At 45.6% G+C, this 26,228-nt stretch overlaps 1 protein-coding gene across 1 annotated transcript in view; it reads left to right on the top strand.

Annotated features, from left to right (window-relative positions):
• The window catches only part of LOC144773828 (interphotoreceptor matrix proteoglycan 2-like), an 815,142-nt gene that overhangs the window by 14,876 nt on the left and 774,038 nt on the right, over positions 1-26,228 (top strand). Inside the window, exon 2 of the mRNA XM_078658923.1 lies at positions 2,903-3,163. Coding sequence (XP_078515049.1) covers positions 2,903-3,163 — 261 coding nt within the window. The remainder of the gene's footprint in view (positions 1-2,902; positions 3,164-26,228) is intronic.

The raw sequence follows: 26,228 nt of genomic DNA on the forward strand, positions 1-26,228 counted from the left end.
TGGTAAGAGGACGTTGGTAGGAAACAATTTAGCAAAATACTCTGACATCACACTCTCCATCGGCTTTGCTGTCCCACTAGGAATAAGTTTAATTTATTGAGAAGTGGGGTGACGTGCTCAACCTTTCTCCCACAGGAAACCATTCTAATCGCTCTATACTGAAGCTGTTGTAATCTGGTGAGAAATTTAGCAGAAATATTCATCTAGGTAGCCAGGGATTACTTTTGCTGAGGAAAGAATACTGCCTGGATTAGGAGCATCCTGTGGTAACAACGGAGTCCCAGTGCTACTATGGCTTGTAGTACCTGAAAGAGCAACGACCCTGCTCAGCGCTCCTTATTTTATCTCCCACCCTCCTCGCGTCTGCACTGTAACTAATCTGGCTGCTGTAGACATTTGTCTTGTGCTGCTGCATGGCACAATGAAGATCAAACTGCTGTTTTGTTTCACCGTTACAGAGAGCCACTGGGTGAATTCTTTTACGCTACATGCTATCCTGCTCTTTTTAACCACTGTATATCATAATTAGGCCTCCCTGTTTTATGGCATTTATTTTTTTGACATTTCTGTCTGTATTTATCCATATTTAATTTTTATCAACTTTATCTGTATTTATCCATATTTATTATGGGTTTTATGAAAAAAATAAAGCTGAAACTGGTATATTTCTGCATTTATTTAACCAATACATATGCAGTCACGCTTGAATGCCTCTCAGGTTTCAGTGATATGAACACCTGCAGAAGATAAATTAATGCACTTATATGAAAATATTCACATTTCAGTATCAGCCTTGTGCATATCTACTGCTGGTTAAGCCTCTTTACTAAAATTCTTTTTTTTACCCCCTTGCCCATCAATCTACACAGTTAATGGCCTGGCAGTCATGGAAAAGCGTATTTAGAATCACTCAAAAAGCACACATTTTCCGTTTTTATCCACATTTAAAAATAAATACAGACAAGAAATAAATGGTTTTCTGTCTGTATTTATCAGTGAAAATCAGTAAAAACGGAAAACAGGGAGCCTTAATCATAATACTGCCCACGTTTTAGGGGAATCCTTAAATATCAATAGAGCCTTCTTAATCCAGGCTCTGCTGCAAGTGAAACATTTGTCTGGTCACTGGGTGGCCTGCCTTTCACTTTGGAATCGGACTATCACCGTCCGGTCCTTATCGCATGGTAGACCATCCACCGATGAAATCTATTTATATAAATGAACACTGGAAAATTGAGAGCTCCGTTGCAGACAATTGAGTGGCTCAGGGACAATATTGCAAAATTTGTCTTTGTTTTCTCCCTTTTTTAATTTTAATTTTGGAACATTCTGTGCTCAGTGGGTGCAATGTTTTAATACCCTTTAACCCTTTTGTGTCAGGCTATATTGTTTGTTAAAGCTCCTCTCCCTCGTTATTGGACCTCGACTATAGCGCAAGCCTATAGCTGTGGTTCATGGCCTTTAATAACCAATATTGCCTCCGCAGGGTGCTATGTAGCTATATTAGAATACTTGTTCAGACTATTAGCTTTCCGATTCGCTGTCCTGTTAGCAGAGGCTTGGTGATGTCAGCTCTAGTTCTTTCTTTGGGTTTCAGCCATTTATGAATGCTTACTATAACTTCCAGAACAATAAGTGTAGCGATAAAACGCGGAATAATAACACTGTTAGACAAATATGTGCTTCTGATGTTCTCCTGGGTAAACATCCTTTACAACGCAACTTTTACCACGCAGTGCCTTTACGACGCAACTTTTACAACGCAAACCATTACAACGCATTGCGCTGGGGGGCGCTCTAGGGTAGGGAATAAGTTTAATTTACCGTCCAACACCTTCCCTAGTGTCCACGGGGACTGGAGTTGGAATAGTAAATTAAACTATTCACTATCCAGCACCCCAAAGCGCTATGCGTTGTAAAGGTTTGCGTTGTAAAAACCGCGTTGTAAAGGCATGCGATGTAATGTCATACATCCGTTCTCCTGATATGTTCCTCCGTCATCCTTGATACCTTACATTCCATGCAATGGTATAAAGTATGTTATTGAAAGTGGTTAGACCTACTGTCAGTTTATTGCTCCATCTAGTTTCCCTGGAGATGTGCTAGAATGTTCTATTCTCTGATGCTAAAGGCCAAAGTTATTTTTTTCTTTGTATTTCCCCCCTATTACGCAGCCAGATCTCTTTTACTCCCATAAAGGTAGAACCCTGTTTTTCTTTCCACTGTTAGTTATATATTACCAGTCGTGGCCTGCATGATCGAGGGTGGGGGTACGGGGGGGTGCACAGGAGGAGGTTTAATTGTAATTATACAAAAAAATTTACGTTAGCCGTCCGGACCCGGTCCCGCGTTGTTTCTGCTTCTCTGCTCCTTGCAGGAAGCAGGCAGCCTCCCTCCCCTCCCCTAAGCCAATCACAATGCTGCAATGGCAGCGTTGTGATTGGTGGGACAGCGCCCAGCCAGGCGCCTATTATGAGGCCGTTTTCTCCATGTTTGGCTGCATGCAGCCTACATGGAGGAAATGGTAGGGCACGCATGACTGGGTTGGTCGGCCCCAGAGGGCCGACCAAATAGTCGAGGCCCGCAACATTGGGATAGCCACTCCTCCCCTGCCATGTTGCAGGACCTCCCACCCCCAACCAAACCCTTCTGCTTTCTCGCAGTGCGCAGTAACATAAAATGGTATTTATATTATTTTATGTTACTGCTTCTCGCACTGCAAGAAAGCAGTGGGGTGACGCTCCTCCGCCCACATGGAGGAGCCGGCTCGCCCCTATATATTACCACTGCAGAAATCTTTTGTGCTCGGATCATTATTAATGTTTGCTGGTAAATTTGAAACATCGGCACAGAATTACTTTGTTTATTGTTAAAAATGTTTTCTTGTGATCTTATTTTTTAGTTGATGCCAAGATGCCTGAGAAGGATACCCAAGTAGCGGATGGAGCAGTAATACCTCACATCAGTGGCTGGCCTCTGGCACCGCCTTCCTTACCTCGTGGGCCTCAACCAACCCCTAGCAACTGGCAACTGGCAAAGCACTATGGAGTTTTGCATCTTCGGAAGAAGAGGGCCATTTTGTTTCCTAGTGGAGTGAAAGTGTGCCCAGAGGAAACCCTCGAGCAAGCTGTTGCAAACCATCTGAAGTATTTTAAACTCCGAGGTAAGTCGATGGAAATCAAGCAGACCTCATAATTTCACACAGGAAGCCGGTGGCTGAGCTGTATCTGCAAGTGCACCCTTGTGATTTACATAGTACAAATCCGCCATAATATGTGTCTACCAGTATGGTCTTGTAGTGCTATTGTCGGGGCAGAAGATTACTTGCAAAAGCACGTGTGTGTGAGATTGTAAAGGGTGCTGGTGTGGGCAACTCTTTTTGTGAAGGGTAGTGTTTGTGAGGGTCAAGGATGTGGTGCAGTCATGACACAGTGAACCCGACACTACATCCATGTGAACCTGTATCTTAGAATACCATAGAGGATGTGTATGCAATTTGTGATAGTATTGGTGAGGGATTGTTCGCAGCGCTTGCATGTGAGCAAGTTGTAGTGCCCACGTCTTGGAGTATGTGCCATGCATAACTCTGGACGAATCTAGAGGTATTTAGACATCATGGAGAAACTCACTTTGCAGAGCAAAAACAATCAGGTCTTTATGGCTTTACGGGATATGGAGATGTCATGAATAGTGTGGATTCATACCAACAGTGAGTACCATAGGTTTGCATCTATACAGTAAATAAGGAGCCTCAAAGGCAATATATGTTAAACTAGGCGTTCTCATGAGAAGCATGTTCTTAGAGGAAAGGCTGCATCTAAGGAGGCAATTGTAAAAGTTTTGTTTGGTGACAAAATCAAATCGTAAGTTAATGTGACCAGAGCAGTGGTCTTTACCCCCTAAATCTGTTCACAGCTTATGAAAACAGTCATCATCCTATTTTCCTTCTCACTAATGATGCAGATATCAATGACACACCTTGGACTGGACCACTTCCTTCCTTTCTAATCACATCCAGATGGTCTCCCTCCCACCTATAGTTTAGTTTGCTCACCATGTACTCTGTGGTGCCACTGAAGGATCCACCATCCAATGTACATGGGAGGCCTCAAAGTTTATCTTGAAATTGAATCCTGCAACAGACTAGGACTCATGTGTGCTAGGATTCTCCACCTCCTCATAAGCACTTGAATGACCTAGATTTCTATACAACTAAATACTAGTAGGATGGAAATCCTAATGTGTAGCTCAGTGCTTAAAACTCTACTGCCTTCATTGTGCACCCCATGGGCTTTCAGATTAAAAAAAGGGTGTGTCTTAGCTCCCCCTTTTCAATTCATATTGCCGATCTCTCACAATACCTCCTCCTACTTTAAATAGAAAGAAAATTAATCTCTTAATGTATGCAGATAACATCATCTTGTATGACCCATGTTGGACTTCAACATAAATTAAACAATTTTACTCAATACTTAGAAACTTTGAGTTTATCAATTAACATCAATAACATGAAGAGTATGCTTTAAAGACGCTTGATTCGTGTGAACAAATAAATTAGTTAATTAAAGCCCAGCAACAGGAGGTAATGCCTTGCTATACTTATTTAGGGTTATAATTCAGAGATTATTTTTTCAAGTAAAGATTATGCTAAAGTCCAGGAGGCTTTTAAACCCATAAGTGTTTACTGAAACTATTTAGTGCATACAGCAGGCAGAAAATTGATGCTTTTTTAAAGGGTTTACAGCTAAGATACCTGATGTATTACTATATCCCTTTGAATGCTCTAAAATGTCAGATTATTGTTTTTTAACACAATTTGAAAGTTCACTGTGGAAATCTCACGTGATGATGTCAAACAGTTGCTCGATCGAAGCGTTAATATTAGAATTAGACATGGATGGTTAACCATGTCAGGAATATGGCAAATTATTATGGCTGTGGTGTGTTTTAAGAATACACTAGGTATCGTCATTAAACCTTCTAATCCACAATGAACTGTCCAAATTAAATTCTAATTCAACCTTTTATTACGCCTTAAAGAAAACTGCAAATAATCTTTCAATTCAACTCGATGTAAATTCTTATGCAACAGCTAAGTCGATTTCTAAGAAATGTTGAAAAAGGCTTCTAAAAAAGGAAAGTCGATTACATGATTTTTTAATCATTGGCAAAATGTTACGAGACTTCGATTGCTATGTTCTTTTTTGCCGAATCATGATATGCAGTTTGATATAAAATTTAGATATGCACGTTCGGTTTATCTTAATTTTGAAATTGGAGGTTTAGAAATAGCAGATAATAAGTGGTGTAATTTGTTGTCGAAATGAACAAGGGAATTACATTTTTTCCTCCACCTACTCCAAGATTTGCATCATGTACTGTTTGTTTGTCTGGCGCTATCCAATGAGAGACCATATTATATTTTACCCATATTGGTTACATGTGGGATTGAAACAGATGATTTAGCCCTGGTATATACTCCTGTCACCTCTGAATTTTTGTCATCAATTGTACTGTTTTTGAACATTATTTTTAATGATTTAAAGTTGTATTACATATTTTATAGAACACACAATTTGACAAATAAATACATATGATTAGGCCCTGATTCATAAAATATGTTCCTTTACTATTTTGTCTTTGCTTAATTTGACTTAAATGAGCTTTCTTTCTAATAGGATAGCATTTAAAAACTAAGATCTTCTCTGGGTTAGGAGGTTCTGTTTGAAGAATCAAGTCAGGTTGCTAAAGCACGACGATTCAAATTTTACTTTTGAGGAAGCCTTTAGGGTGTTTGTACAAGGAATATTTGATTTAAAAAAATAGTGCCAAATGATTATTTTAAAGCAAATTTGGTCAGTAACATTAGTAAACACAAACATTTAAATACTAGTGCTTGTCGAATTTGTGGGGTCCTCACAAAGGAATGTTTGGGCAAAACGGTGCATAATGGACCATATTAGGACACTCAGTGTCTTACTTGCAGTTTTTAGCAGCAACATTCATTCTCCTATTTACATTATTAATTATTTTTATTGATATTCTGCTGCTATTTGGTTTTAAAATACGTAGCCTTATTACATTCTGGTCATTTTAATTTCTTAGTTTTGTACATGTATGATATGCATGTCTTGCTTTTATGATTATATTTTTTAACCAAATAAAGGATTACTACTCTATAGGACATTCACTTTGGTAAAAAGTGTCATCTTGTGCATTTTCAGACATTTCCAGTCAGTAGTACTAACCACATATGAAAGGTATTAAACTATTTTACACATAAATTGCAGTTCTACTCACAAGGGCGTGTTTAAGAAACATAACTAAAACTGTGCTTTTTAAAGAACGTCAGGATATCTATTTTAGTTGATATTTACTTGTTATCCACTTGTGGCGTGGAGGGAGATATCTATCACACAGGAGGTTTAGTCTGCTATTAGCTCAGGTTCAAGACTGTCAGTGTATGTTTCTTTTGGAGAGAGTAGGCACAACACTGGATCCTCCAGAAACAGAGTATATGCAGGGCCACTGGAATTATGTGATTGTGTGACTGTGACGTTTTTCGCATAATTATAGATTTTCTGCATTTGCCACATAATCCATCATCTGCTGCACAATCTACAGATTTCAACAGAAAAATATTTCTAGCTCAAATGGTTCAAAGTTACTAAATAATCAGTGCCACGTGTTGCTGTGCAGTGGAAAACCCTTTGCAGAGGTTGACTGTCCACCGTTCTGTTACTTATTGCTATATTTGGGTGTTAAAGTGGTACTAAGGAGGTGCAACCAATGCCAGACAATGTTAATAAGTGTAAAAATGTCAAAATAATGAAGTAATACTATCACAATATGTGCCACATTACGCTGCATAATTTGTCTCTTTTTGCCGTATAATTTACTCACCCCTGCCAATAATTTGGCCCTCCCCTGACTCAAAATTCCAGTGGCCCTGAGTATATTGTCAAGGAGCCCAGACAACAATATCATTAAGGCAGAGGAGGAAGATAATAGTCACACAAGCTACAAAAAGGTTCAGGAGGCTGCTAATTCTTTAACCAATCCCTTGCCAGTATAAGTGATAGTGCCGTCCTGGATCGAGAAAGGAAAACAATTTGAGAACCATCCGACAAGTATTAGGTCCTGTTGTAACTTTGATGAAGATGTGGTGTGTTATAACAATTATTTCATACTGGTGATTGGGGACTGTCCAAATATCCTGCTAAAGCAGACAGATCCAATTTTTTTGTTATATCCTGCTGATTTTCTTGGGGCTTAACTCACACTATCAAATAACCTCCTGACAATGACCGGATGGACACCTACTATTGCAGTAAGACAGAATGTGAAAAGTAAAATTATTAGAGTTTGAAAGAGAAAAGCCATGTTTTCAGTATTCTGAACCTGGGTAGTAAAAGGTAGACTGTCTAGTAATAGCACGCATAGTAACGGTAAAGTGTACCCTCTTGTTCCCAGCAAATATACGAACAGTCTTTTCTTGTCAAGTGACTTGCATGGCGAGCTCCCTCATGCTCAGCATCAGGCATGATGAAACTTCCCATACCCAGGAACATGTATGAAAATGCCACACATGTTCAAAAACACATGTAAACGGCCTCCACAGTTCAAACAGCATGTATGTGCAGTCTAAACAGTCCTAACAACTGGTAATCCCTGGCGCCTCATTTGTAGCAACAGGACACACTAGCACCCAGCTGTCCACCAGCATGTTGGTACGTTCACTATGCTATATGCCGAGCTATATCTCTGACAAGCCATGAAATTCCTAGCAGCATATCAGGCCAGTCTCCACTTCCCAAGCGACACCTGTTCCCATTCTAAACATGCCCAATAAATATGTAAGGCTAGCTTTAATATTCCCAGTAAGAGATGCAGCTAATGACCAATAGTGGTAATTTAGAATCTCCATTTTCTCTGCCTGTCATCCAAACTCTCTCCCTCTGATTATGTGGCAGTCTCTCTGTCTTTGTCTCTTCCCATTTCAGCTCTCATTCTGTCCCTTTCTCTCTTGCTCATCCTCCTCTCCATGTCTCTACCTGTCTTTCTTTCTTTTAAGTATACCTTGCTATCAGACTGCTTCACGAGCCTTCTTGTTTCCCAGTCTTCCTATTTCTCAGGTTATCCTCCCTCTCTCTCTCTCTCTCTCTCTCTCTCTCTCTCTCTCTCGCTCTCTCTCTCTCTCTCTCTCTCTCTCTCTCTTTCTCTCTCTCTCTCTTTCTCTCTCTCTCTCTCTCTCTCTCTCTCTCTCTCTCTCTCTCTGTCTCTCTCTCTCGTTCTTCCTCGTTCTTCCTCTCACTGTCTTTGAAATCAGGGGCCTATTTATGAACTGGTGTGCGTCGCTCTTGCACCACGCAAACCTTACATGTGATTTATGAATGCAAAAACAACAATTGATGGACGAAATGTTGCACAATGCCAAACATTCACCCACAGTCACAGATCTGGGTTTGATCCATCGTTATTTTGCTCACCACACCACCTCAGTTCAGACATGGCCATATGCAAACCAGTCTTGACCCTGTGACTCATCGGAACAGTCCAGCCCGAACTGCCAAGCCATGTCTTCCCTGGACCGGAATCAAGCATCCTAGGACCGTTTTCTGGCTATCAGCCATCTTCAGCCAGGATAGATTGACTCCAGTGGCGTAGTGAGCACGGGACCCACGTCTGGGCATACCCTTCCCACATAGGGTGAACAGCAAAACACACAAGATGATGGATGGAATGTTGCGCAATGGCAGAACATTCACCCCCAGTCACAGATCTGGGTTTAATCCATCGTTATTTTGCTCACCAAGCCACCCCAGTTCAGACATGACCATATGCAAATCAGTCTTGGCCCTGTGCCTCATGGGAACAGTCCAGTCTGAACTGCCAAGCCATGTCCATCAACTTGTGTGTTTTTATGTGATTTATGAAGCCACTTTGTGTGGCCCTGAGTGGCTCCATAAATATGGAGTAAGGCAATGTTGGGCAAATTGCTGCATTGCCTTACTTTGCAATGGGAAAGCTTTACATAGGTGTCCCATGGTTTTTGACGAATTCCCAGATTTACCAGAACTAGTAGACCTGGGAATGTGCCTAAAAGATGCACATTCTCAGGTGAGGCGTAATGAGGAGAAATATATTTATTTCTCTTTGTTACTTATCCTTTCTAAGTGTGCAGCATTCTGAAGCGCACATAGAGGAATATGCCTATCAGGTGTGCCTTCCTGCACAAAAAACAATAGTTCATTCAACACAGGCACCCTTGCATCATGGTTTAAAGGTGCCTGCGTTGGCGCTAGGCTTCCAAAAGGGCGCCAGCGCAGGGAAAAAGGAAGGAGTCCTCCGTATTGCTTAAACATGGTGCATTCCCGCCCATTTTCATGTCATGCATTGCAGCGCAGCAAGATGATTTGCTGCCCTGCACTGCGTGAGAATCTCGTTTAGCGGCTCGTCAGCCTCTCTCCTTCCCAGTTATGTTCTCACTCTCTTTGTGAGTTTCCTTCTCACCTCTAGTCATCGTCTCTCTCTCTGTATCTTCCTCCTTCAGTTTCTCTGTCTCTCATTCATTCAGTTTCTCACTACCGGCCTGTTTCTCAGTTGCCCTCTTTCTCCATCTATGTGTCATTCCAACAATCTCTCTCTCACCGTGTCATTCTTTTTATAATCATAGTTCTCTCTGCAGTATTCTCTTCGTTTCATCTCTTTGGGAGAGACAGCAGAATAATCACCCAAGCCGTAGTTAAAGTTCAAAGGGGTGCTTCGATAGCACAGATCTGCAATATATAATTTTGCCCTTCGCACACGTCTTACAGCCCTGCTGTTTCAAATTGTTCTTTACTCAGTTTTCATTACCACAAGAAACAAAAGCACAATTACCATTGGTTCTCCTAAGAGGCCAGCAATCGTTTCAAATGCTTTAGATCTGACATTTATCCCCAGACCGACCAGAGAACATGTATTGATTTGTTTCTCCCCTGCAGCTCCGGACACATCGCACAGGTCACACTTCTCGCTCTTCTCACGAGAAATGTTATTATGTGTTTGTCCTTCAGTTATAATGTTGCACATTCCCCTGCCTTGACTGCTGGCCAAGCATCAGAAGACGTTAACTTTTTTCCTTAGCAAAGGGTTCACAAATGTAAAAGATCGTAGCTCTCTGTTACTTCTGTACCTCACGGCAGATTAACATCAGACATGACCTAAATATCCAACGGGACCGCATCCCATATATCGATGGATGCCCTGTTACCAACTTGTTTGTACAGAACATGCAAAGCTGCAAAATCAGCTTTTTTTAAAACAAATTTTATTGACAGTTTTGAAATCAGCAGTATATATACATAGTGTTATGCAATGATGGAACGTCTGCAAGGTCCTCTCGAGTGTCCAGCCCAACCGGGCATCATCTTCCCCTCCATACCTCCTTCCTCTCTATGACTGTCTGCCGCACTATGCGCTGCTAGCTGTATGTGATTTACATCAACGTTAACAACTTAACAATTCCCCCCCCTCAGTCCCTCCTTGATCCAATCCCCTAGGGCTAGCCGGTTGAGACCCTGCCTGTGGCGTACTAGGCGCACACTCCGGATCCCCATTCTTCAGGTCATCCACCAACTCCCCCCAGGTCTGCACCCTCTCCAGTTGCCCTATGCCTCTTTTTGCATTCCGAAGCAGTATTCTATGTTCACAACTTGCCCACTTCACAAGCTCCCTTTTCCAGTTGCCTAGCCCCGGACCTGCCGAGGCCTTCCTTTTGCTAGTGAGTTTGCGCCTTGCCAATATGTATGCCAGATCTTGGAACCTGGCCGTGACCTCGGTTTTAGCGGAGTGGGGGAATAGGTTGAGCAGCACATGACTGGGGGTGCATGGGATATCCTTCTCAGTGACGCGTGCTGTCTCCCGAACCACTTCTTGCCAGTATCCCTCTATCTGTGGGCAACTCCACATCATGTGAATATAACTAGTCCCGACCTCCTGGCATCGGGGGCAGCTCGCATCCACCTGATTAAAATAGCGGTTAATTCTGTCAGGTGTAATATATGCCCTATGCAGAGTGTAAAAACCGATTAATTGGAATCTCGCGTTGTGGGATACCTTTGTGGCCCGGAGCAGCGTATTCTCCCAGTCCTTATCCGTTATAGGACTCCCAATGTCTGTCTCCCATTTATCTTTCAAACTCTCCAGTGGCCCCATGGAGTACCGCCGGATGGCTCTATAGATACATGAAACCGCTTTAATTACACCCCCAGCTAAACTTATGTATTCGCATGTAGAGTGAGTAGGGGGTTCCAACGCCCCCTGACCCCAGTGCCTGCGCATAGCCCCAGTGACTGCCCCATATAACAGAAAATGACCCTGTGGAATTTCCCAATTTGCTTGGAAGGTCGCAAATGTGAGAAGCTCTCCGTCACCGTATAAATCTCCTATCTTAGTGACTCCCGCTTGCGCCCATTCCTCCAACCCTCTCCTCTGACCCCCACGCTGGAGCGCCTCCAATATTGCCACGGACATCTCTGGGGAGTAAGGACGTTTGGTTTTGGTTTTCTGAAGACACCTGACCCAGCAATTTCTTATTACCCTATGTTCAGAGGATTTAATGGTGCGCTGCTTAATGTCACCCATGAGTGTACTCAGGACATCTGTTCTATTCGGGGTGAATGGGGGTGTCCTCTTGTCCAGATCTAGACTTCCTGCTACCCACTGTGTGAAGCGTTGGAGCTGTCCCGCTAGATAATAATTTTCCATATCTGGCACTGCTAGGCCCCCCTCTGCTTGTGCTCTGCGCAACGTAACCAACGCCACTCTGTGCCTGCTGGGACCCCAAATAAAAGTGGCCAGAAGACTGTAGAGGGATCGGAACCATGTCTTTGGGATCCACACGGGGAGCGTGGTAAAAAATATAACAATCGGGGTAGCACTACTATTTTCAGCAATGATAAGTGCCCCGCTACTGACAGGGGCAATGTCCCCCAGAACGCCATACTGCCTTTTAGAGATCGGCGAGCCCCCCCTATAGTTCCCTCCTGGACGTCAGAGAGATCATGATACACCCTAACCCTCAGATATCTAAAACAACGTGCTTCCCACAGGAGGTACCGCAGGCCCGCTGGCGGCAGAGCCTCCTTTGCTATCGGGAAGAGTCTTGACTTCTGCCAGTTGACGCAGAGTCCAAAAAGTGTTCCGAACTCGTCCAGCATGTGCCAGGCTCCTTCTAATGCCGTGACTGAGTCCTTCAGGAAAAGCAGTAAGTCATCCGCGTATAATGCAATATGGTGCGTCTGCTCTGCCAGCCTAATACCCTCACACAGCGTCCCTGATCTTGCCACACACGCCAGCGGCTCTATCGCCAGTGCGAAGAGCAGGGGGAAGAGGGGACACCCCTGCCGTGTGCCCCTCTCCACCCTGTACTGCATGGAAATGGTGCAGCCCGTACGTACCCGCGCCACAGGGTCCTTATAGAGTAACTTGACCCATTGAATGAAGCTCTGTCCCAACCCCATCCTCGCGAGGACTGCATATAAGAAATCCCACTCAAGACTATCGAACGCTTTCTCGATATCAATGGCGAAAATTGCACCCTCCTGCGCCTCTGCCCCACCCTATTGTAACACCGCGAACAGCCGCCTAATGTTCAGGGTGGTGTTTCTGCTAGGGATGAATCCCGCTTGGTCAGCATGTACCAAGGAGGTCATATGCGGCAGCAGCCTGGTGGCCATTATCTTACTGAGAATTTTAAAAATCGAGATTTAGCATCGACAGTGGTCGATATGCAAAGCACTCTGCGGGGTTCTTATCACGCTTGAGCAGAGGAACCATTACCGCCTCTCTCGTTGTGGGTGGTAGCCTCCCACTCTCCCACGTGTCCGCGTATAGTTCCACTAACCTGGGAGCCAGCTCCACCAAGTATGTGGCATAAAACTCCAGGGGCAGTCCGTCCGTGCCCGGAGTTTTCCCTCGTGCCCTAACTTGGACTGCCCCCGGTTCTCCCGTTCCGTAATCGCTGCTCCTAGTAACTCCGCCTCCTCTGCCTCAACTGTATGGAGCGGAAGACGTGCCAAGTATTCTGTGATTCTGTCTATGTCACGATTGCCAGTGCTTCTGTATAGGCGGGCGTAGTACTCCCTGAACCTGCTACTAATCTCCTCTTGCGTATGTAACGGACGCTCCCCCTGGTCATGTATCGTCAGTATTGTTCTTCCTTGCCGGGATGGGTTAGCGAGCCATGCATGTAATCGCTCAGCTTTATCCCGCTCATCATGTGTCCTATCCATGTATTTCTGGAAATCAAAGCATCGTAGACGCTCTACCTGCACAGCCACCTTCTCCTTAGCCGCCATGAGTTCCTGCCTCAGTTCGGGGTGTTCCGGCTGCCTCTTCTCTAAGTTCCTAAGTGCCTCATCTGCTCTCTCTAAGTGTGCTGTGAGCGTCATACGCACCCCAATAGATGTAGCCATGCATCTCCCCCTGATCACAGCCTTAAAGGCCTACCATTCCGTGATTCTACAGTCCGTGGTGCCCGCATTGTCAGCAAAATATTGTATGATGTGTTCCCTAGTCTCCTGTTGAAAGACCTGGCCTTTGAGTGCTTCCGGTTTGAGGCGTCATGTAGGAATGGGTTGCAGAATCCCCCCCCCTGTATCGAATCATGAGTGGGTTGTGGTCCAAGACCGTTCTGGTCAGGTACTCTGTCCCCCCCCAGCTGGGTGTAGAGGCCCGGTGTGCTTAAAAAGGTGTCTAGTGGGACGTGTAAGTCATGGGTGTGGGATAAGGTCGAGTAATCCCTATCTGTCGGATGTGCTTTGCGCCAGGCATCCACGGGCCCCCAGTGAGCCTGCCAGTCCCTAAAAGCCTGAACCCCTGTATGTACTGGAGATTCCCGAAGCGGTGGGTGCGACCGGTCCATTTGGGGGTCTGCAACACAATTAACCCCCCTCCCCCTATTAAAACCGCCCCAGTCATGTACGGTGCCAGTATCCCCAACAGCGGCTCCAGAAACCTAACGTGATCCATATTTGGGCCATATACATTAACCAGGGTGACATCCTGCCCGTCATGCCTTCGGCTACACGTGTAAAACGCCTGCCCTCTCCAGCGCCTGCGCAGTGCCTCACCCTCCTTGTCCAATGTGTGAGTCTCCTGGAGCATCGCTATTTGCACCCCTCTCCTATTTAGTTGTGAGAATATGTTATACCTTTTACTCATGGAGTGCATGCCCCTAACATTCCACAACATTATATTATAGGGGGTCTGTGTCTGCTGCATGAGTACTCATTTTGACCCCCTGGCATGCCCGAAGACCCAGAACCTCTATGCATAACATGCAAGCACCTCTTGCAGAGTAGCCTGTCTTGGCCTCTCCCCCCGTCGACAGCAGCATCCCTCCCCGTTAACCTTAATACCAACCTCTTCCTAATACTAAAAGAACCATCCCAACTCCCCCTCCCCAGGACAAGTGAGAACATCTCCCCCATCCAAACCGTGCACTTCTGTGCTCAAACAGACAGAGTTCAAAGGTGGTGGTTAGGCCAAAGTCCACCTGGAGGATTGCCGTCCTCTACGCCCCTCCGGACCCCCCCCCCCCTGGCTTACATAGCTCAGGTAGGCATCAGGGAACCCCCCCAAGTGAGATTCAGGGCTATAGTACCGACAGCCCCCTCTATCGCCCTGAGCATAGTACTGGGTATACTCGCGCGCGCGGCCCATCTCACATCAGGTCATCCGCTGATCTGGGAGTCACATGTGGCATGATCTGGCTGGCGTCTCCAACCAAACTCGAGCTGGTTTCTGAGTCCGAGTCCCTTTGTTCTTCCCCGGATGGCAATAGTGGTTCCCGGGTGTCTGCCGCACTCAACGAGGCCACCGCGGCAATCGCACTGGCCCTAGCTCGGTTCGCCTCCTCCGCCGTCGGGTGGGTCTTTGAAGCTGTCCCTCTGTCAGGTGAGCGCAGCAAGGCTTTGTCCGCTGGGCCGTTTTCCCCTCGCTGCTGTCCTCGGGGATCTTGTTCCTCAATCCAGCACTATACGTCCTGGGGGGTAGTAAAGAAGGTAGTCCCTCCATTGTGCACTATGCATAGTTTGGCCCTGAAAACCATAGAGTAGGACACCCCCATCAGGCGCAGTTTCCGCTTGACCACCGTAAAGGACGCTCTTTGCTGTTGCACTTCCGGAGAAAAGTCTGGGAAGATCCGTACCACACTGTTGTCTATTTTAAGCTGCCCTTTAAGGCGCGCCTGCCCCAGCACATGATCTCTATCCTTGTAGAACAAGAGACGGGCCCCCACTTGCCGCGGCGGCCTGCCAGGTTATGGGGCTTGAGCTGGAACCAGTGCGCCCGTTTTAGGGCAAAGAATGTGGACAACCCCTCCTCCGCCACTTCCGTGCGCAACCAGCGTTCAAGGTACGCCACCATATTGTTCCCTTCGACCTTTTCAGGAAGGCCCGTGACTCTAATGTTATTCCGGCGGGCTCTGTTTCCCACATCCTCAGCTCGCTATTCCAGTATCTGTACTCTTTTCTCTATGGCCACGAGTTTTCTTGTCGTCGCCATGACTGGTGGCCGCAAGCTCTCTATCTCCGCTTCTGTGGCCGTGACACGGTCGGCCAGTTTTCTATGGTCCGCTCGGAGGAGGCCCAAGTCCTCCCTGAGGGTGTCCATCTTAGTGTCCACCGCTAGCCTGGAGCGTTCTATGGCCTGCAGGATATCATGGAGGGAGAGTTCTTCTTGGGGCCTCCCTCCTTCTTTCCTGGGCTCAGGGCAGGAATTAGAGTCTCCGCAGTCCTCGCTCGCCCCCTCTTGCTGCTCAGTTTCCCGCATCTTGGTGTTCCGGCCCATGACGCTCTCAAGTCAGTAAGTCTCACTCCCGGCGTAGGCTATGACAGGATGAAGGTGGTTGCCGCCCTACTTGCTGTCCCTGCAGGGTGAGTGGTGACTGGCCCCCCAATGCACACTCCTTCCGTCATGCGATAGCCAAGCCACAATCCCGTTCACAGCAGAATTCAGTGCCAGTACAATAACAATGTTCATACGCCACAGCCGCTCCCAACTCCACCGCTGTGGGACCTCCTCCGACGACCCTGCCTTCTCCGTGTCCCTGACCGGTGCAAAGTCCCAGCCACCACCACCGGAGCACCTACAGCTCAGGAGATCCACAAACAGTTGATCCACGGTCCAGGCCGGCCGCTCACGGCCCTCCGTCTGTCGCTTCGGGGCACTATCTGTATCTCGCCCTCCACTTTATCAAGTCCGAGGAACTATGTGGCCAGCGACCCTGCTCCAACTCCTGCTCACTCCACCAGCCCCAACGTAGCAGTTGCAGCAGTGGAGGCTGCTCTCTGGGCACTTCTCCTGCCTGGCACTTTGCCACCCAACAGTAGCCGGTGTTTCACTGCGCCGCCTAGCAAGTCCCCTTCCGCAGCGGCCTCTCACTTCCCTGTCCCCGGGCGTCCAGGATCGCCCTCGGATACCTGGCCTTCACTGTCGTGCCCCGCCGTGAATCTGCCATGAATCTGTCCTCGGCCAGCACAATCGCCTCTCGGAGGCCTGCCCCACACACTGTGATCCCACCACGTTCAGTTCAGCGGAGGGGGCCTCACAATGCAGCTCGCAACCAGTCCCTCCGCCCCTCAATGCCTCTCTGTCTGGATCCGTTGCCTTTGCAGCGATCCGATCTCAGACCTCACCAAGCACCAGAGCCACCCAGCACTAACTCCTCGCCCTCCTCTGCTTCCCTCTGCAAGGCCTAAGAGCCTCTGCCCCGCAGCACTGCCTCCTCCCTCCTCGCTCAGCGCAGCAGTTCGCCTTCCCCCCTATCCCTCCACCATGAGGGGGGGCACCTGCCGACTTGCACTGCAGGCTGCACTGGTTGTGTTGGGGATCAGAGTCCTCATCGCGGCCGCTGTCCCTCAAGCCCCGCTCCCGCGGCTGGGCACTCACCAGGACCCGGAGTCCGCCGCAGCTCCTCCCTGTGCCTCCTTCTTACGAGCGGTAGTTCGGGCTCCTGCCGCCACCAACTGCACATGTCCCACTCCCAGGGCAACAGTGTAGGCCACTCACTCGTCAAGTCTCGAGCCCCTCTGTATTTCCGGGGCTCCATTTTGCACAGTCTGTTGCCGCAGGTCCCCGGGCCCACCTAGGCTCCTTCGTGTGCTCCCTCCGCACCAGGGACAGTCCCGGTCCCCGCCGCTGCCCTGGTCACCGTGCCAGCCTCCAAGACTTCAACGCAGGTCGACCCCCAAGCAGGTATCTAGCTCGTCTGTACCTCAGGAACCGTCACTGCCGCGCCGCCACAATCTTCCGCGGTCTGGCTAGGAGAGGGCTATCAACTCCCCGCAGCAGATGTCCCCGCCGGCCCTATACTTCCGACACCTCTGGGGCCGGCCTCCTCTGTCGGGGCTCCTCCGTAGCGGTCAGGATGAGGTCAGAGAGGGGATCACCGACGGGAGCTCCGATTCAGGCTCCCGTTTCCATCGGCGTCAGGCCACGCCGCCCTGCAAAATCAGCTTTAACCCATATTTTTATATCCATTAGCCATTTCTTCACATCTGGATCCTCTCTCCCCTTCCAACCCATAGCTATATTTCGTTTGGCTAGTGTCAAAGCCAAATCCATAATTGTATCGAGTTGTTTAGTTGCCTTGGTTCGTACCATATGCCCCAACAAGCAAACCATGGGGTCAAGCAATACTGTTCATCCACTTCCAACCAGTGTTTACATATGCAGGTACATTCCCAGACCATATGAAAGAATTTCACACATGCCTGTATGGGAGCTCAAACCTCAATATTTTACTGAATCCGAATATTTTGATCAGCCCAAAATGTACTTCTGGGGATTGAGCACAAGCGCCCCTGATCTTGCGATAGTCACCACTCTCCACAACTTCAGGCCTCACAAGCAGGGCAGGACTGGCTACCAGGTGATTTGGTGCTGGGGGCTGATTTTGTTGATGGGTACCTGCGTGTGCTTAAAATCATTCGTTTTGCTTTTATTTAGAAGCATACGCAGGTCCCCATCAACAAAATCAGCCTTAACCGCTGAGAAATCAGCTCCCAGCTTGGCAGCACACCAAAACGCTCGGTAGCCAGTCCGGCCATGCCCACAAGATTTAGCAGAGTCTTATTACAAATATTTTAAATAGGCAATACAGAGAAATGTAGTACCATGCCACGAAGGCTCAGATACAGAGTACATCGTCAGAAATCAGAATTAGATCAGGACCCAATAAGCAGGAAAAAACTCTCTAAAATGTAAATGTCGGGTACACAAGGAACACTGACTGCTTCCTTAGAGAAAAGGAAAATCTCTAAATAGTGGGTTCTCAGAGGAAAAGAAAAGTATCCCCCCCCCCAAACCAGAGGTTTTTATAAACATTTTACACATCAACAATTAGCAAAGCTGCAGATTCAGCATGGCATGACATTTGATAGCACATATTGGACAATGAGAACATAATTAACCCCTCCCACGCACATGAGCTCGTCATGAGCACAGCGCCCTGGTGCTCATGACAAGCTCAGCTCAGCTCATCATGCTCAGCTCATCATGAGCCACGGTGGTCGTGTGCTCATGACGAGCCAAGCTCGTCATGACCGTTGGAACGCTCGCACCCTGGGCAAATTCCCCTGCTGTGCGAACGTTCTAATGAAACGGGTGTGGTCATGACGAGCTCAGTTCGTCATGAGCACACGACCACCGTGGCTCATGATGAGCTGAGCTTGTCATGAGCACCGGGGCGCTGTGCGCGTCCCCCTCCCCCCAGCATGGCAGGGGAATATGCCACGCAGCCAAGGGGTTAAAAGACTTATAACACTAACCCATTTTTAAGGTAGAGGAATTGTTCCATTAGCTTCTATAGTAACAGGAGTTCGGAGATCTAAAATACAATATTAAACATTCTCAAAGGAAGACTCCTACACTAGGGTGCTAGCAAGCTGGCATCGTAATTGCCAGTTGACGTGTTCTTTTGAATGATACTTTGGGAATACAATGATAAGTTTCTTTCACAATACGTATTCTCTAACGAAAATAACCAATTGCATCACAGTGTACTGTGCTCTGTGAAAACTGTGGAGAGAGAACACTCACAGGGGGTCGTTGATTGGGAGGGTGTAAAATGAACCAATTACTAGAAACATCATTCATCTCAATATAAATGGTGTCTTTCACGAAAATGTGGCATAACTAAACAACACAAACACAAGGAGATGATGTACGGAGCGCGGAAACTTTTCAGACACTAACCCCCAGTCACAGATCTGGGTTAAATCTAAACTAAACAACGTCAATTTACACACGCCTAAACTTCATAATGATTTTTTTTCAAGTGCAACATCATGAATTCATCAGTTCTGACAATATTCTTCATACAAAAATCATTATTATGCACAAATTATTTGTTTCTTAAAATTGCACATTTGAAAACACTTTAACAACCTGCATTGATCTAGGACAGGTATCCGGTGCCCTTGGGAACGTTTTTACTATATGTGTCAGCAACAGATAAGTTTGATGTAAGTAATTCAGTTGGCTAAGCTGTAACCAAGGGTTTCTAATAACCAGCTTTGTATATTTCAGAATAATATTCCATTCCTTATCAAATTGTTCTCTCCCAAGCTTTATCCCCCAACTTCGTCTCAGCCGTGACATTACATAGACAGCAGGGGCGAAATCTGAGACCAGCAAAGTCACCACATGTCTGCCATGTGTTGGAAATTTGCTATTCCTATAGGGTCTTCCATTATTTTTTTGCCTTTTTATTGAACCCTTTTTTTTGTTGGCTGTAAACCTCTGTGCACTTTCCCCTGAAAACCAATGCGAAAGTGCTTGTACTTTCCATGATAAACATGGCAAAATTAGTATACCCCGATTGAAACATTTCATTTGCTTGTATGATGCTAATATATGGTACCATCTGTCCCCAGGGCCTGCTAATTAAATGCTACTAGTGGGCTGCAGCACTTAGTGTGCCACCTACTGCAGTAGCCCAGTAGAAAATGTTTCCTGACCTGCCTCTGCAGCCTGGTTGTGCAGTTTTAAACTGCCCTTTCAACCTAGCAAAACAAACCACTGACCGTTCTGAAACCTTTATCTTTAATACTAATAAGACACCCCTAAGGTAGGCCTTAAAAGCACACGTGGTGGAGGGCAGCCTATTTAAAAAGTGGGACATGTATATTTAATGTGCTACATTCCTGGCAGTGTAAAACATCCAAAATCAGTTTTTCACTGTGGCAAGGCTGACTGTCCCATAGGTTAACAGTGGTTCACACTATTCAGTTTGGTAATAGATAGGAAAATGGTTTAAGGAATAATTTTAATAGTAATTTAAAATCCATCTTAATAGTCAAGTCCCATTCTCTATTACAATTTTTGACATGACACTTTTGGAAAATTGCCATTTTCCTGCCTAAACCCAAAAGGCTTTCCTTGCTGAGGCCAGCCAAACGCCACTTAGCCCCTGATGGATCCCTTATAGTGATGTGTGTATTGCTCCCTGAGAGTGGAGTGGTGTAATCCTGCCTTGATGGGATAACCTTGGGGGCTGTGCCCAGCACCTTCCTGATCTTCAAGAGATGCCTGCCTTGTCACTGGCAGATGAAGCTGACACCTAGTCCTGCCTCCTCTTTGCTTGCCCTAGTCAGGCTGGCACCAAACCCTGTGGGAGTAGAGGAACTGACAAGAACTGGTTTAGAGGGGAGACAAACCACATTTTGGTAGCACTACTATTGTGGCCTGGTTAAGGCTGGTTTCTCAATTCCACAATTCCAGAATATGATTTCTTATACCCCCCTTTGCAGCCTTCCATTGACCTCACTGTAACAATGAATTTATGCCAACCATTCCCACCCTTAACCTTCAAAACCTCATTGCTCACTAAGGTGATGCCCTGGAGGAGTCCTCAGTTCACCCAAGGGTGCTCACTCTCCCACTCACTCCATTCTACCTCAGGTTCTGGCACTCTTCCCAGACCAGCGCACTACACAGCAGTTTCTCTTGCAGTCAAGGAGATGTGAGAGAAAAGTTGTGCGTGTGTGGCCCCTTCCCCAGTCCGCTTTTGTGGTGAAGTGGAGTTGAGAAAAGAGTCTGGCACAGAAGACTGAACTGTAAAAGAGATAGAATTCAGTGAACACATGCAGTCGTCTGCTAGGCTCTAAATAAATATGTTAGAAAAGGGTTTTCTGGTTGGGTAGGGTATGAACCTAGACCAGACAGAACCCTCCACTCTAGTCATGTAGTGTAGTTCCTATATCCCTGATAGGCTCTGCACATTGGAACACTATACACTGTAGTTATGACATTAGTGTGAGGTCAGTATGTCTCTATCGAGTACATTAAACTTAATTACTTGTGTGTGCCAGCTAACTCAGAGGTCACTAGATACTTCTCGAATGAACAGGGAGGGATTAGTTTCTGACAACCGCATAATTATGACAACTTTGTTTCCCTTGGAGCCGGAACAATCTCAGAATCGTGGAAACAATAGATAACCGTTTCACTCAGTCAATCATGCATGCTTCATTTCTACAGAGTTGCACAAAAAGAGAGAGACCGTCGTTTCAATAAAAAGGGTTTATTGAACAGTCTTATTTCTCATGCAAGAGATATGAACTGCTACAATTTTAAGACCGAATGCGATGTACAATATGCATAGCGTTTGCAGTATGATAAAATAATACTGTAATAGCATGGTTTGTAGCTATGACATATATTCATAAAAATACATACATAAATAACACTGGCTTAAATACTCATCTGATGCTTCTAAAAGAATCCTACCCCAGTGTACCTAACCTAAGTGCAGTACGAAGGAAGAAGTAGATGCTGTTTAGTTATAGTCTAGTTTAGCTGTAGTCCCTCTAGGTTCTAGTCTGCTCCTTACCTTAGAATGAGAGACGTTGGAATCTCTTTCCCGGGTCTCGATCTCTAACACCCCGCAAGGGGAGTCAGAAATACTGGAGCTGAATTCTCTGCGAGGAGGATGGCAGCGTCTGGTCAGTGCGTCAGTTGGGGACTTGATTTCCTTCCGAACTTGCCGTGGCGAGCCGCGTCGTGCATGTAGGCAGTCGAACTGTAGACCGAACCGTGGTTGTGAAGGTATATTTATACCTCGAAGGTGTTTAGGAATGCCAATATTGACGTAAAAAAGTCAGGCATAAGAACGTCATGAATGAACCCCTAAGGAATAGATGTTCATGCATAATAAATGAGTTCTTGGAGAAATCAATATCCGAGCAAGGGGAAGTCCTAAAAGCTTAAGAGTCTGGTTTTCCAAGAACTCGTTGTGACGTAGATGAAAGGATGTAGGTGACCATGCCTGTATGTAGTCAGCATGAGCAATGCCTAAATAAGGGCTGAATTTCTATGCCTAAATAAGGACAATGTGAATTGTACCTATGTAAGGGCATGAATCGGGAAATGTATACAGAATCTAAATCGACACACAACAGTCAAGGTAAGCTAGATACAAACCTAAGATAACCTCTGCTCACCTTCTAGTACCTTGGCACAGAGCAAGCAGGCTCACCATTGGAGGCAATGTGTAAAGTGTTTGTGCAACACACATGTACAGTAACACAATGGATGCACCACAAAAAAGACTGCACACAGGTTTGGAAACATAGGGAATATTTATCTGCATAAAATAAGAACAAAACGATAAAAATCCAATCAGTAGATCAAGAGATATCAAATCTAAACGAAGCAAAGTAAAAACAGTGCTTTAGTTGACTTCACTCCGTTTGGAGACTTTACGGTAATTCAATTTCAAGAAAGTTACAATAACTGTACAATGTCGGTGCCTCAGAGCGTCTTTACTGGATTTTGGGGGACGAAAATGCGGCTAGTTACGTTTGCTCTAGCTGCCTGCGATATGACGTGGTCAGCTGCAAAGACTGTACGGCACCTGTTATTTACAGTACCTCTGCGGTGATGCAAGAAGCCTCCTTTCAGCAAGTTGCGCTTCTTACCTGCTTGAGGACAGAGATGATGCACATAGTCATCTGGCACACCCTGTTTCGGATGAAGGGCACACTCAGTGCATCTTTGGTCATCAGGTCAATAAGGTCGGGCTGTGCACCCTGCGGGGATGTCTGCCCGGGAGGCTCCCACATCGGAGGGCAGGTTGGTGCACACACGCAGATGTGTGATTACAGCAGCTCTTGCCCTCACGTAGCGGGAAATATTGATCGATGGGACAATGGTGTAAAAAGGAGAGCTGCGGGAGCTCTTCATGAGGGAAGTGCTGATCCTTCAGGCGATTGTGTAGCAAGGAGCACTCACACTTGTGGAATGTTGCGAGGGACTGGAATTAAGCACTGCCGCCACTCCTGAGACGTACCAGCTTGTAAACAGCCCCCCCCCCCCAAGTGGAGCTCTTGTCCTAGCAGAATGGAACAATGAGCTGAAATCAAGCAGGTCTTGAGGTCTTTGATGTCCATGAGATCTCGGGGAGAACATGGGGCAAGCCAGCAAGCCAGCGGAATCACTCTGGGGGCTTGAACTCTGGTCCTCTAGCAGGGCAGAGGTCAGCAAGCAAAGGCCACCTCAACAAAGTAGGGAAGCAATTCCTTAGAAGAATCAGGAAATGCAGAGTGGCAATCCTTCAGCACAACAGCGTTTACTCCAGCAGAGTGTCTTCCAAGTCCAGTAGTGTACTGATTTCATAGGGCCATAGCCCTGAAACTTATACCCAAAAGTGCCTCTGATGTAGGCGTGCCTTTGAAAGAGTTCCTTGAAGTCCACAAGGATCTCTTTGAACCCATCCAGCCTACCAGTAGGGGGTAAATCAGCCCTTTGTGTAAGGGCAGGACACAATCTCTTCAGATGTAAATGTGCACCATCTCTCCTTCGCCCAGCCCAGGAAGATTATCAGTACGAATTGGGGATAGAGCATATAGAAGATCGCAAAGCATGTGTCCCTCTACGCCTATGGGCGAAAATGTGGTTATCTGAAGAACTAGCATTCTCTCGAGAAATTATAAAAGATTGGCAAAACTTGGCAAACTCACAAAAAATACCTTGGCTTTTTTTGTCAAAGAGAAATATTAATAAATAGGACTGGAACATTTTTACGATAGCCCTGAAAGCATCCTAGTGAATGCTAAGGTTGCTGTAAAAGAGGCCTTACATTCAAGGGGAAACGTGCGTCATCCCCATCGAGATGATATTGGTCCCCTGTACTTTTCCCCTCCCCCAATGCAATATTATTTAACATTGACCACTAATCTGCAGATTAGATTTTATTTAACTAGATTTTTGATAGGCAACGTGCATTTGTTACTGGCGTTTCCATGCCAGAGTGGTTGGGTTAATGATCTATCACCCTGTCCATGTGATAATTTGACAAGTCAAAGCACTTTGCACGTTCTCCTATTCTGCACTTTATATAAAACGGCAAGGAGCAAATTTGTAATTCCACTGCAAAAGAAAATTCGCCCTTGTACATATCTTGTTAATTTTTGTATTCACTGGACACACCTGATATTTGTAGTGCAGTAGCCAACTACATAAAAGTATCTTTGGCAATTAGAAAAAGAAATGAGTAATACATTTCGAGCAGACTCACCGTAAACACCATATGCAAAGAGTCGCATGACCTTGGTACCTTTACGAATTGTCTTTTAACACATAGTTTAAACTGTTTGTATGTTGTGATAATGTTTGTGGAAATGTTAATGAGGTCACTAATTGATACTAGGTTGCTTTCTCTGTTTTATTTGAATTTTAAGCAATGTGCACATTTTAAGGTTATGGATTCTAATTAATCTGGAAATTCTGGAGGTGTACTCGGCTGCCATAAATGCCACTAGAAAAGCACCTTAACTTAGGAAATGGCATGGCTTATAGTTTCGCTTTGCAATGTTTTTAAATGTCTGTCTAACTATTGTATATTGACAGCTGAAGCCATTATGTTTGACTCAGTGAATGAATTTTAGTAATGAATATAATGTTAGTGTATTGTTAATTGGCCTGGGTTGGAATCAGTTGCTGGCGATCTTGAGGCATTTAATGTTTTTTTTGTATTCTTTTATGGCTGGTTAAGCCGAATAAAGATTATTGATTGATTGATTGATTGATTGACTATCAGTATGCAGATGAATGCTGATGTAGCCCTTGTCACACCCAGCCCTATTTGTGTTGTGACTGTCTAGAGAGTATGCACAAAGTGTAGCTGTCATCCAGCCATGATGTGTATTAGAGGTAGGCTGCAGGCACACAGAGCAAAGTTAAGAGCAGAGAAATGTTCACTTTCTAAAAGTGGTATTACTAAAATGGTAATGTGAAATCCAGCTTTATCATTAAAGAAGATTTGTCAGTACCATTCCAAAGATATCGAACATGAAGTAGCTACTCCTTTCCATTCAGGAATTACAGTTCAAAAGATATTTTAAGTAATCCCTAATGCTAACCTATGGAAGGAGTAGCCTCACAGCAGTGAAAACGCTGTTTGTAACTACCAGGGCATATAAAACTTAAAATGTGCATGTCCTACCATTTTAGTTGCACAGCACCCTGCCCATAAGTCTACCCAGGTCCTACCTAAAGGTTGACTTATGTGTAATGAAAGGGGAGTTTAAGGCTTGGAAGGTGGTTTTACATGCCACGTTGAAGTGGCAGTAAACTGCACACACAGGCACTGAGTGGAAGACCTGAGACAGGTTTGAAACACTACTTCTGTGGGTGGCACAATCAGTGCTGTAGCCCACTAGTAGCCTTTAACTTACAGGCCCTGGTATAACGTATACCACTTTACAAAGGACTTACAAATAAGTAAAATATCTCAATCAGATCTACACCAATTACACACATGTTTAGAAAAGAAGCACGTGCACTTTAGCACAGATTAGCAGTAGTAAAGTGCTCAGAGTCCTAAGGCCAACAAAAAGAATTAATCAAAAATAGGAGAAGGAAGGCTAAAAGTTTGGGGTAACCCTGTAAAAAGTGCCATTTCCAACAAAGTATTACTAGGCGAAGGGGCACATGATGTCGCTCATCAAAGGAGAATACCGGGTTTGCAATTCTGAGAGAATCCTCGTGAGATGTGCCGCATAATAGCTCCTTGTTTTGTGTCATGCACTACTGGTACATTATCAGTAGTCGTGGCATGCAAGCCTCATCAGATAAATATGGAGGGATGTCTCCTTATGTTTGATAGCATCTCTTTTCAGACAAAAACAACAAACATGATTAATAAAGGACAACCATAGAAAATGTATTGTTCTGGC

The sequence above is a fragment of the Lissotriton helveticus genome, chromosome 8 (assembly GCF_964261635.1).
Source record: "Lissotriton helveticus chromosome 8, aLisHel1.1, whole genome shotgun sequence".
Taxonomy (NCBI): Eukaryota; Metazoa; Chordata; class Amphibia; order Caudata; family Salamandridae; genus Lissotriton; species Lissotriton helveticus.